Source organism: Phyllostomus discolor, chromosome 2 (genome assembly GCF_004126475.2).
Source record: "Phyllostomus discolor isolate MPI-MPIP mPhyDis1 chromosome 2, mPhyDis1.pri.v3, whole genome shotgun sequence".
Taxonomy (NCBI): Eukaryota; Metazoa; Chordata; class Mammalia; order Chiroptera; family Phyllostomidae; genus Phyllostomus; species Phyllostomus discolor.
The window spans coordinates 49,002,346-49,015,071 of record NC_040904.2 but is presented as its reverse complement, the minus strand read 5'-3'; the positions used below and the strand labels follow the sequence as shown (position 1 = coordinate 49,015,071).

General features: G+C 37.2%; 1 protein-coding gene across 6 annotated transcripts in view; it reads right to left on the bottom strand.

The window, feature by feature from the left end:
* Positions 1–12,726, bottom strand: part of TP63 (tumor protein p63) — a 137,909-nt gene that overhangs the window by 14,509 nt on the left and 110,674 nt on the right. For 5 of the 6 annotated variants that reach the window (XM_036017841.1, XM_036017840.1, XM_028504748.2 and 2 more), the window contains 2 exons: positions 12,086–12,168; positions 8,975–9,111 (listed from right to left, as the gene is read on the bottom strand). In XM_036017841.1, coding sequence (XP_035873734.1) covers positions 8,975–9,111; positions 12,086–12,168 — 220 coding nt within the window. Of the gene's footprint in view, positions 1–1,806; positions 3,000–8,974; positions 9,112–12,085; positions 12,169–12,726 lie in introns of those variants that run through there. The other variant, XM_028504751.2, reaches the window with a different exon arrangement.

The following is a 12,726-nucleotide window of genomic DNA, read 5'->3' as shown; positions in this document are numbered from 1 at the left end:
ATTTCCCATCAGTTCAAATATGTACATTTACATAAAAGTCACTATAAATACATCAGTATACTTACATAAAATAGGGTAAAAAAAAACTTCTGAAAAAAAGCAAACATTAAAGAACTAAACATACACATTAACCCTTTTGGGATTTGTAAATCAAAATGATCAGATTAATTAAAACACTCTGCAAATGTAACAAGATCACCTGATTTTACTAATATACTTTTTTAAAAAGATTTTATTTATTTATTTTTAGAGAGGGAAGGCAGGGAGAAAGAGAGAGAGAGAGAGAAACATCAACGTGCAGTTGCTGGGGGTCATGGCCTGCAACCTAGGCATGTACCCTGACTGGGAATTGAACCTGCAACACTTTGGTTTGCAGACCGGGCTCAATCCACTGAGCTATGACAGCCAGGGTACTAATATAATCTCAAAGATGTTTTTCTTAAGTACTGTTTAAGTCCTAAACTAATTATTTTTATTTAGAAGAATTGTTTTTGAAGCTTCTAACACACTTATTTCAAAGATGGGAATATATTGTTATTTGCTTAAAAAAAAAAGCATTGGACAACAGCTTCCACTAAAATTTCTGGATGAAAATTTTCTAATACCTATGTCACACAAGTGTGTATTTTAAAAAAACTTACCAAAATTATTGAATTTTTATGTAGCCATTTTAATACTGAAGATGGAAGGAAATAATCAATATTTTTAGCATATTATGCTTTATTATTTCAAGAAAGGTAAAAATGCAACTGAAATGCAAAAAAAAAAGATTTGTGCAATATATGGAGAAGGTACTGTGACAGATCAAACATGTTAAAAGTATAACATTGAGAACAATCAATGTTATACCACATGGGAGACAACATATTCAATATACCCTAACCAATAAAGTTATTGGTGAAAATAAAAAATGTGTCTTTCATTTTACAGAAAAAAACTAAATGAACTTTTTGGCCAATTCAATAGTATAGTGCATATTTCCTTATGATAAAATTAAATACATAGCACTAAAGTATATTTTCAAGTTAGTGTAGGCATTGCAATTTATTTTTAGGACTGATGATCTTGATACAGAAAATCTTAAATAAAAGCAGGAAATAATGAAAGAGTGCATACAGAACCAAAGTAACTCTTCTATTATTCTTTATCTTTAGACTTACACATGGTAGATATAGGTACTTAAAAGCACTACATGGAAATATTCTAATATTTAAAGAATTTTTAAAAGGCAAGAGAGACAGAAAAGAAAAACTGCAGGATAAACCAAGATGCAAAAGTTTATTGAAAATTAAATTCACACATCCATAAAGCAACAGCCTCAATAACAAGAAATCATTTTTGTGGTGACACAGAGTCAAGAGCTGGTGACCTGGTGTGGGGAGATAAGAGAAAAAGGAGATCCTTAAACTCTTTAAGTCTTTACACTATTTTAAAACATGTTTTTAAAATGGAAATAAATAGATTCTCTAAGCTCTTTGAACAGGAAGGAAGGAAGGAAGGAAGGAAGGAAGGAAGGAAGGAAGGAAGGAAGGAGGGAGGGAGGGAGGGAGGGAGGGAAGAAGAAAAAGAAGAAAGAAAGAAAGAAAGAAAGAAAGAAAGAAAGAAAGAAAGAAAGAAAGAAAGGAAAGGAAGGAAGGAAGGAAGGAAGGAAGGAAGGAAGGAAGGAAGGAAGGAAGGAAGGGAAAGAAAGAAAGACAGGTGGAAGGGAAAGGGAAAGGGAAAGGAAAAGGAAAGGAAAGGAAAGGAAAGGAAAGGAAAGGAAAGGAAAGGAAAGGAAAGGAAAGGAAAGGAAAGGAAAGGAAAGGAAAGGAAAGGAAAGGAAGAAAGAAAGCTATCAACTCTATCTTTAATTTTTAGGCCAAGAGTGTTGGTTTCAACATGTGTCTGCTTGGACATCACATAAACAAAACACGAGGCTCCTGGACAACGGAGTTTGAGCAGTGTCAGTGATATGGCTAGTGTTACAGTAGAACAGAGGAAGAGGAGTGCCAATCCAATACATTAATCATAGACTTGGTGACAGGACTTTTAACTCCATTTTGGGAATTGAAGAATGTATATAACTGCCTAGAACAACATTACTGGAGTGCTTTTACTCTCCTATTAAAATGACAAAATAGGTTTACCTGCCTTGGTGTCTAAACAACAGTTTTGGGGGATAAGTCTCCAGGGTTTCCATGAGCAAGGAAGGCTATCATAGATGCTGACATGGTAGCAAGGGTGGGATCTGACGTAACCATTAATGAACTTTCTACCTACGAGGAGAGGATACTAATAATGCAAGTTCTTCAGAAGAATGAAAGAACAGCTCCCACACTGGCTGCTTACAGTAATTTTCACCTCTCTGTCCAGTGGTACATCTGACTCCTTAGTTTACTACTTGCAATATTATTGCATGACCAGCATTTAAAGGGCCTGAATGAATCTCTCGGTCACCTATAATTTATTTATACACAGACAATAACAACTTTTTTCTCCTTTTCTTAAAAAGTCATCTTAAGTTTGAGACCTGCTCAAAAGCTTCTTTATGAGTTTTAGAAACACAACAGAAGGTAACAGAAAAGGGTTCTAATAAACATCTTAATGCCCCTTCCCAACTGAAGCTCCTCCCTCCCAAGAAACAATACAAAAGCTCACAAACACAGGTGTTCCTGACTGGTCAGTGCTATATCTAAGGATACAGAATCTGCAGAAAATGTCCTTCTTTGTAAAGTTTTGAGTCCCTTCAAAGATTTTTCACTAGTGACTTTGAGCAGTTGTGTCTCTGAGCCAGTGTCTTCAAGTCCTGCTTTCAAGGGCTGGATACACACACAAACACGTACACAAACAGACACATACACGGAAACACAAAAGACGCACACACTCAAAACACAAAGAAGGGGCTTTACGGGTACACTGATCGGTTTGGGGGGTTGGAATGTCTAAAGAAGACGTCAGACTGTTTTGGAGTCTCTCTCCTGGGCTCCACAAGCTCATTCCTGAAGCAGGCTGAAAGGAGACTGCAGAGAGGAACCAGAGAAAACAAAAGATGAAAGCTTAGGACTTCATATATTCAAATCAACTGAGTACAGAAACCCATCCTCCTACCTTCATGATCATAGTATAGAAAAGAATGCCTGTGAATCTGTTTTTGTCCCTTCCTCTTTATTCTCTTTTAAAGTTATACAGAAATGATTCCTCAAGACTTTTATGAAGATGAAATTAGAAAAGTTGGTGATAATTAATCAGAAGGGTCTGAATCACCTATAATTTTTTAAAATGCATTTTCCTGGATCCCTTCTGAGACCAAGTTGGGGCCCAGGTGTGTGTGTGTGTGTGTGTGTGTGTGTGCACGCATAATATATAATATATTATACATATATTATATACATATATATTTTTTTTACATATATATATATTTTTTTTTTAACAAGCTCCACAACTGACCCAAATGAGAATTACTGAGACAAGGGAGGCCAAGGTGCTCAGCACAGTGCTTGGCATACTGGACTTCATTATTTGCAAAAGGGAATGCAGAGACAAAAATTAATCTTTTGAAAAATGTCATCTGCCCAATTAAGATACCTCATTACTGTTCTTGTCTAGTGTAACTATGAAGTATGAGGAAATATGATCTTATCAGACTGGGGGTCTGCATCATCATGAATTTATAAAGGACTATTAATGAGCATTTGTATGTGCCCAGATTGAAATGGATAAATATCTTAATCCTTTAGTCACAAACTTAGCCTATTATTGCACATATCAAATACATGAAAGCAACTTTTACATAATTAGGAAATCAACTATGCCACGAAGAGTCCAGGAACAAATCCCTTTATTTTGCTAAAGGTTATGCAATTCCATGAACTGTTTGGAAATCGTTTCCCAACTGGCTTTTAAATCACATTCAGTTACTGCTTGCAAAGGAACAAAGACATTGTTACTCAGTTAGGGCTGGGATTTGGTAAACTATCTCACCGGCAAGAGCCGGATCATCTTAAAAAATATGCCAGAACATATTAGTAAAGAAGTAATTTACTGTCAGCTAAAGGACTATAGCTTTTACTACTTGTTTGGATGTTACATTTGGGGCTTCTCATGGACTAAGGCCTGAATGAGACAGCACAAAGAAACCATGTTTTAGTTAAGATAAGAAAGAGTATATGGACCAGAGGGGTTCAAACATTGAGACCTAGAACTCAGATAATTCCTGAGGTGAGGTATGAGAGCTTAGAAAAATGATCCGATCTATCTGAGTTTAATTAATCTGAGTTTTTGTCATCATAACCAATGCAGAGCTATTGAATCTCTGCCTAATGGCTTTCTAACACAGCATTGAAGTTCAGAGAGTAACACTGTGCACACTGTAAAAGGCTTGTGACCTATAAGACCTTAAATTCTATGACTTAAAAGGTTAAACCACATGACATTGCCAATACTCATCTGATTTTTGATCTATGCAACTGGCAATTTCAAACAAATATTCTGGAAATGGGTAAGGTTTTTAAATAAAACTTAGAAATATGGTATTAAGCAAATCTAGCATTGAGATTTGCATCCTCTACTCTCTCCTACATTGATGATCCTCAAAATATTGCTTGCTTCATCCTCAGATACAGGAATCGGAGGAAAAATTATCAACTTTATTGAAGAAAATCATATCCAAATTAGCCTAAGGAGATTGGATTTTACATTAAAACTACAAGTATCAGCTGACTGATACAGAAGCAGAAAATGGAAATAGATGCTTGCTTTTGTCATATTATTACAACTTTATTAATTAATGAAGCAGACCAGAACACTGCTAAGAACTGTACCTTCCAAATCTGATTCTCATCTTAGCTTTATTATGAACTGGCCATAAAAATCACAGGTGTAGTTCATTGGGGCCGCAGGGCATTGGGACTATGCTCTTGAAGATCCTGCTCCGCACTAATATTCTCTGACCTGTATTACTAATGAGCCACAACCGTCAAGTGATGATAAGGGGAAAGAAAACACTGAGGGCTCCTCAGTAGATCACATAATCATATTAAAATTACAATGAGTCTATCCTGTAGAAACTCAAAAATATTGTAACTTTCCATGGGAAATCAAGAGTGAGGTCAAGGCCAAGTAAAAATTTACGTGATGTTGGCCAGAGATCAGGGTGGAAGCCAAGGAGAACAGAGCACAAGAAAAATGAAACAAAAAAGTATTGGTCTAAAATACACAAAACAGAAAATTGCTAAAAATGTTTCAAGTGGGTCTGTAAAGCTATCTGAAGAGTTAATGTTCCTTGAAAATATGAAGACGGTATAAGGCGTTCAGTTCAAAAATGGGTCCAATTTGTTGTCCCCTTAGATTCTGGCCTCTATAAATACAACCCCTGTGTTTATTCCACTGTGAGCAAATCAACTAAAATATTACTTATTTATAAATGGCAAATAACCTATTTATACCTGTAACAATTTGATTCACTAAAACTCAGTGTAAATTTTATCCTTCATAAAGCCTGTGATCATGAAGGTAATTGGAAGGGAACTTTTAAAAAAGGAAAACCATGCACAAATGAAAACCTAGCAGAGAGAACACATGTAGTGAGCATCTAATAGAAGTAATTAAGCTGAAAATATGTTAGTACCACCTTGCAGAAGTGTATTCCCTTACCACTGATTTTCCCTCTACTATAAAGAAAAGCATAAAATCAATTCCTTACCAGCATAAACTTGGAACTATGTTTTTGGAAAGAAAAATCATAGGCTATTGTAGGCATTTCCAGCCTGATTTATTCTTTTCAAATGATTGCCAGGAAACTAAATTTCTATTTTTCCTTGTCCAGTTATTCATGTTCTTTCTGGGAGGTATGCATGAAAATAAAAGAGCTGAAAAAACTCAGCTGAAGAATACAGCAAATGGAGAATTTATATAGATGCATATCAATCATTGGAGAGCCACATACATATAATGTAACAAAGGCAAAATCAAACTAAATGTCTATATTTTGCAAAGATTTCATTTTGCAGTCTGTTAGATTTCCATGCACAAGTTGTCATATCCAAAGTTAGGTCTTATTAAGACTGAGAAAGCATCTCAGGAACATGCAATGAAACTTTAAATGGACACCCCAGGTCATTATGAGGCTACTCATTCCTCACTATATATCAGTGGCTACACATACAAAAAAGGGATAATATATCTTTAAAATTTTGGATTTTTAAAAAATAACAGAATTTTAAGATGCATTTTCTTCTTTGATGAAATAGATTGGCTTATGAAACAAGAATTAGAAACTAATTTCTCTCTAAACAATGCTGGCCAGTCAAGACAATAATCATCAGATAACTGATTGTATAGGGGCACCAGGTGATATATTCTCACATACGCCATGTAGACAAACACTAACAGCATGAGTCCTGCACCAACTGAGGTGGATCGTCCTGGCTTGTAAAATCTCTGCAACTATGACACCAAGGTATTCCCCTTATTGGTTGACCTTGGGAACCTGTCTCAAGTTGTCTTAATTTACAGGATGCTGAAAATAAATTTCCAGAGCTTTCTTAAAATTCAAAAGGTGTCCTGGCTATGAATTCATCACTAAATTGTAAACCTATGGGAAGGCAGGAACCTCATCTCTCTCGTGCCTATCCTTAGTGCTTTCACTCAACATATTTTCACCGCTAGTTTGTTATATGAATCAAGTCAATTATTCCAGTCTTAGCTGATAATGGGGTTGCACCATTATTCACATTTTGAGTCTAGAAGGGCGTGCCTAACCTTCTGGGACAAACAAAATCTCTAATACCTCTCTACTTTAGAACACACATATTAGCTTCCAAACACTCCTGTTAAAAACTCTGAGCTTCAAGAACATTGAAGGAAGAGCCACTCGTGTGTCTAGAACAAGACCTGCAAAATAAAGTGAAGGGGCCAAGTCTGGCCCCTCAGTAAAGAATGTAGTTTACATTTTTAAAGGGTGAGAAAATTCAGAAGAGAAGAATATTTCATGATGTGAAAAGTATACAAATACCAAGTTTCTGTGGCCATAAAGTGAAGATTTGCTGTAACAGCCACTCTCATTCGTTTCCATATTGGCTGTTGTGACATCTGTGCTCCAAGGGCGAGCGGGGCATCCACGAGGGTGTGCGCACCACAGAGCCCACAGTATTTACTATGAGTGCCCTATAGGAAAAAATTGCCAGTTCTAAGCTAGGTGGTCAGATTTTTTAAACCATACCACTTAATAGGCATCAATTTGTCCTGGCAATACTTTTCTTGTACGAGAAAGGAGACCAAAAAGAGGACTTCAGAACAACTAGGTCAGCAAGATATGCTATGATTTCATTCTTCTGAGGTCACTTTGGCTGAGCCAAACATTTCCAGAGTGAACTAGAGACAATTCTGGAGATTTTCTTAATCCCATGGCATGCATATCTTGAGGAAGGCTCTTATCCTCTCTGGGTTTGTAAGTGGTATTACAGGCCTGTTTCTTTCTTCCCTGTTCTATGACTTTGTAAGAACAAAATTAGTTTTACACTTGAGCATGTTAACATATATTTCCATCTGACATCCTAAAAAATCTATGGGATTGGCAATGGGAATTTTGCCTGCAACTTCTAGTTCAAATTCTGCTTTGGAATACTCCATGTCCCCAAGGAACCTCGTGGTTAACCTTTCTACTCCACCTTACTTAAAAACTTAAAATTGTAATTTGCAAAATTTTCATTCTGAAAGTAAATGGTGAGATCCCTTCCAGACACAAAGGTTCTTAACACTCAAGCACCTAACATCCTCTAAAACAGCACATCTTTTCTATCCCTTTCCTGCCACCCCACGCCCCATAGCCGACAAGGCTTATAGGATGCCTCCTGACTACACAAGATGCAGTCCAACATCCTCAATTCTGTTTATGTTTATTAAAGGAAGAACAATGAGCATTCTTTATTATACCAGCCATAGCTACTTCTCTATAGTAGTTAATAATACATGAGAAAAATTTATGTATTGTTCACTTATATTTCTACTGTAAAAGATAATCTTTGCCTTAGGCAAGATTGTTTGGCTCCATTTCTTTTTGCCTGAAAAGTAAAGTCAAATGTTTGAATTACTCAAGGGGCTCAAAATATATACATTTTACATTTATCTACAGGGACTCTGGCAATACTTCCAGTCCAGACATAGTATTTTAATTAAGCTAAGAAGTGCTATTCTTAACCACAGAGGGCTAAGTATAAGTAGAATCCTGATTCACCAACTTCCCTTTCTTTTGTAAGAGCTCTTCTATTCTGGTTAGTCATAAATAAATTCACATCCTCCATGATCCAAAAATCAAGGTAAAAATTAATATGTAAGATGTTTTATATACATATGGTTCCAAAATCTGGCCCAATTTATGCAAAAATGTATTGCTGGAAGACAATCTAGAACAGGGATGCTAAAACACGACAACATGATGCTATGTTACACTTCTGCATGCAGACATTTTCCCAAGGAACATGCACTAGGTCTCAGGATCATTCCCAACACAGCACTCAAGGAAGTCACTTATGGTAAAACCTATGTGCTATCCCTACTCTATAATATGTTTTTTCCCAAATGTGGTTTGTGTGTATCCATGGAAATGTATAAGATAACCCATTGGGATAAGGGAAGATTACATGTTTTGAAATATATACATTATTACTTGAATAGAATGCATACTCAAAATTCTTATATTGTTAGATGTGTATGGATGGGGGCAGAGAGAAGAGAACTAACTCTGCTAGTGTCTCTTTGTAATTCAACTGAAATAATTTGGATTCAATTTCAGAACATAGGTGGAACTTGTCAAAGGGAAGGTTACGGTAATAAACACAGAAGGCTGTTGAAACTGGAAAACGTGCCCCACATTAGATCATCTGAATCTATCATGTCCTGTTGTCTCCCAGCCTCATCTCCTGCATGAGCCACCAATCACCCTAATGGGATATCACTCCAACAAATGCCTCCTAAAGTGACACATGGACACACTCACTGTTTCTGAAGTAAATGCTGGTGCTGCTGCTGCTGCTGCTGCCTGTATGTTTCAATTGTGTGCTGAGGAAGGTACTGCATGAGCTCCAGAGATTCTTTGATCTTCAACAGCATTTCGTATGTCTCACGGCCCCTCACCTAGGAAAACAGGCAGAAGGAGAGAAAGAAAAATGATGACCTCCAGAACCACCAGGACAGTCAATTCTCATTTTTCATGTGTTCTGTGCGATGAATTCGCCTACTTGTGGACATTTATTTGTAACATGAAAACCAGTATTCCACAGCACTTAGTGGTCATTTGCAGCTAGGAGCAGAGTGACAAAAATTTGTGTAGCCCATGCATGTTCTAGCTGAGGTTGAACATGGCCCGACTCTGCCTTCGTGTTTCAGTGCTGTGAACAAGCTTCTTTTCTGGGGGCTGTTTAGTGCCACATTTCCACATTTTTTTTTGTTTGTTGGTGGTGAATTTGCTATTTAAGTAGTTCCTGAGTGTGGTGCTGAAGTGCTGTCCAGTGTTTTGAGCATAAGATGGCTGTGATGTATGTGCCTTATGGAGAAAATAGAGGTTAAATAAGCTTCGTTTGGGCATGGATATAGTGCTATTGGCTGTGAGTTCAATGTTAATGTGTCAACAGCATATATCAAATAAGGTGCCTTTAAACAGAAACATGCATAAAACAAGGTTACATGTTGATCAGGTGCTGAAAGTCCTGTGACCAGAGGCTGCAGAAACCTAAACCTGCATTTCCCCTAGGGGCAATGAACAGTTCCGTATTTGCTAGTACATTGCTTGCAGTGCCTTTTTAAAGTATAACTATCACAAGTAATGAAAATTACCTGTAACTACCTCTGGAAGGACAGATATCTTCAGATGGGGTAAAGTGTGTTTCTCTCTTTAAGCGTCTCTTAAAAGTTTTAAAACGTATGAGCAAGGCCAGGAGTAGAGAGAGGCCAGCAGGGCATTTGCAGGGCCCTGCAAATGAGTGAGTACTTATTTAAATTTTGCACCCTAGGCACTTCGCTTGCCTCACCCCAGTCCTCGCCTCAGTCTCCACCCTTGGTATGACAGCCAGAATTTGTCAGAATTCAGAAAGATTTACTCTACCTTTTGTTGTGTTAATGCCTATTCACCCAGCCCTGGGATCACCTTTGCTTGAGAAGCTTTTCCTGATCTCACTCTTTGAGGCCTAGTCTTCTGTCCTTCCTATGTGCTCGCACAGTGCCATGCCTAGCTCTACTGAGATGATTATTTCATGACATTATACCCATTTTTCTCCTCACTAGAAGGTGAGCTCTCTGATCCCTAAATGCTTGAGGTCTAGCGTAACTGCCACTCAACAAATACCTATCATACTCATACTATGTTAAGAGTTACTTTTTCTTCACACACTTGGTGTGACTAATTCTTTTTTTAAAATGTATTTTTCGATTACAGTTGATATACAATATTATATTAGTTTCAGGTATACAACCTAGTGATTAGACATTTATATAGCTTATGATATGATCACCCTCATAAGTCTTGTACCCATCTGACACCATACATAGTTATTTCAATATTCCCTGTGCTGTATTTTACAACCCTGTGACCTTCTAATAACTGTAAATTTGTACTTTTTTATTCCTTTCATCTTGTTCATTCATCTCCCTCCCCCTCCCCCTAATCTGGTGACTATCAATTTGTTCTCTGTATTTATGAGTCTATTTCTGTTTTGTGTATTCACTTATTTTATTTTTTAGATTGCACATGTACGTGAAGTCATATGTTTTTACTAATTTTTCACTAAACATAAGCTGTAACTGACTCAGTTTGTCCCTTAACTAGGACAAACAGATTTCATTTAAAAAGAGGTTTTTAAGTGATTCCTTTGTCAGAAGCTAAAAACATATTAGGTACTTTTTCTTTTTTTCTTTTTTTTTGTATTCCAGTTGATCTTTGAACAACATGGGTTTGAACTGTGTTAGTCCACTTATACACAGATTTTTTCTTCAATAAGTATACAGCCAGCCTCCCATATCCCTGGGGTTCTCGTGCATGGATTCAACCAACATTTGATGGAAAACAGTATTTTTGATCCACAGTCAGGAATGTGGATGTGGAGGGTGTACTCTACACAGTGTTCTAGGCCATTTCACATAAAGGTCTTGAGAATCATAGGATGTTGGTGTCTGCAGTTGAGCGGATGGACAATTGTATTTAGTATATCAGCATAATGTTTAACTTAAAGTTCACACATCAGATTCTATATGTAGCCTGAGAAACACGACACTGAGAATCTTAGTGAACTCACCGTGTGATTGTTCTACCAGCCACCAGTCTACTTCCCTGATAGTCAGGGCTCAAAATAAGTAGTGAACAGGTATGGCACACCCAAACCTGTTGAGTTGCTTTAGTTTCAATCCCAGGGTGGCAGCTCCCAGTCAAATCTGGCCATGATTGCCTGTGTCTCATGTCAGGTTAGATGGCATCAAGGGCTATACTGGTTACCAAAACTTTGCTGCCACGCTAACTGGCAAAGACCAAAGGGAGTAAGATTTCAACAAACCACAACCACAGACTAAAACAGGAACCCTAGGGATCTTGAGAGGACTAATGCTCCTTGTCAGAATGAACAACTTTCTTACACAATGATTGAGCTAAGTCTTCTGGCTTTTCACATATAACTGCCTTGTTTGGCTTTCTTTACAGCACTTCATAAAAGAAATCACAGTCAGTTCTCTATAAATGTTGTATGACTGATTTTGTGAACTTCTTCTGACAAAATTTTAATCCTAAATCAGTTTGGCCATGTTGTCTAGGATAATCTTACCATTCTTAAATAATCATGTATAAATTAATTTTAAATATTTGAGTAAGAAAAATTCTCTTGGGAGAGTAGCTTTGACCGGGTGAGCAGTAAGTAGAGGAGCTCATACTACTAATATATTTCAACACTATGGAGTGAAGGGATTGTTTCCTAATTTCTCAAAAACAATAGTTTATCTGTCTTATCTCACTAGCCCTCATTATCCCATTCTCATTGTAACAGATAATAAGAATATGACCACAGCATAACAGCTCCTTCAAAGAAGGTGAAAATGAAGCAATCAAGAATACTTAGGGGCAACTCACTGGTAAGTATAACAGTTCATCATCTGGGGATCTTCGTTTCTTGATGGATGTCATCTGGATGCCATGTGTGTTCTGACGAAACGCTGGTGGAGGCAAAATGCAAGCGTCATCCTGGGAACATTTCTGAAGCAATAATACATTTCCTAAAAGACAATAGCACCAGCCATACCTATGTGATTAGATTTTCTAGTTCTGAGCACCCATTTAATTGGTGATGATTGCATTTATGTTAAATGCAAACCTAACAGTAATGAGGTGGGGGATAAGTGAGGCAGAACAAGTGAAAGGAAGAATTTGGGGATGCCAGGAAATGGCCTGTGGCTTAAGTCTTGCTGCAGGCATCCCTGTATCTTACTCACTGGCCTGTGTCTGGAACAGCTGTTACAGAAAGGAAGATAAATTGGTTCTGCGTTGCATTTTTCAAGTCATTTATCTTCCAGGGTGGTAAATGCTTGTTGTAGAGGTTGTCTTGCCAATGTATTCAGACTTGTGCTTTCATCCCTCCCAGGTTAGTGTATGCATCATGTAACTTCTGACAAGCAGGCTCACTTCCCCGCACCTCAGTTTTCTCTTTAGTAAATGAAGCTTATACATCCCTGTGGTTTCCAAAATTAGAAACTACATCCAGGATCTAGGGTATA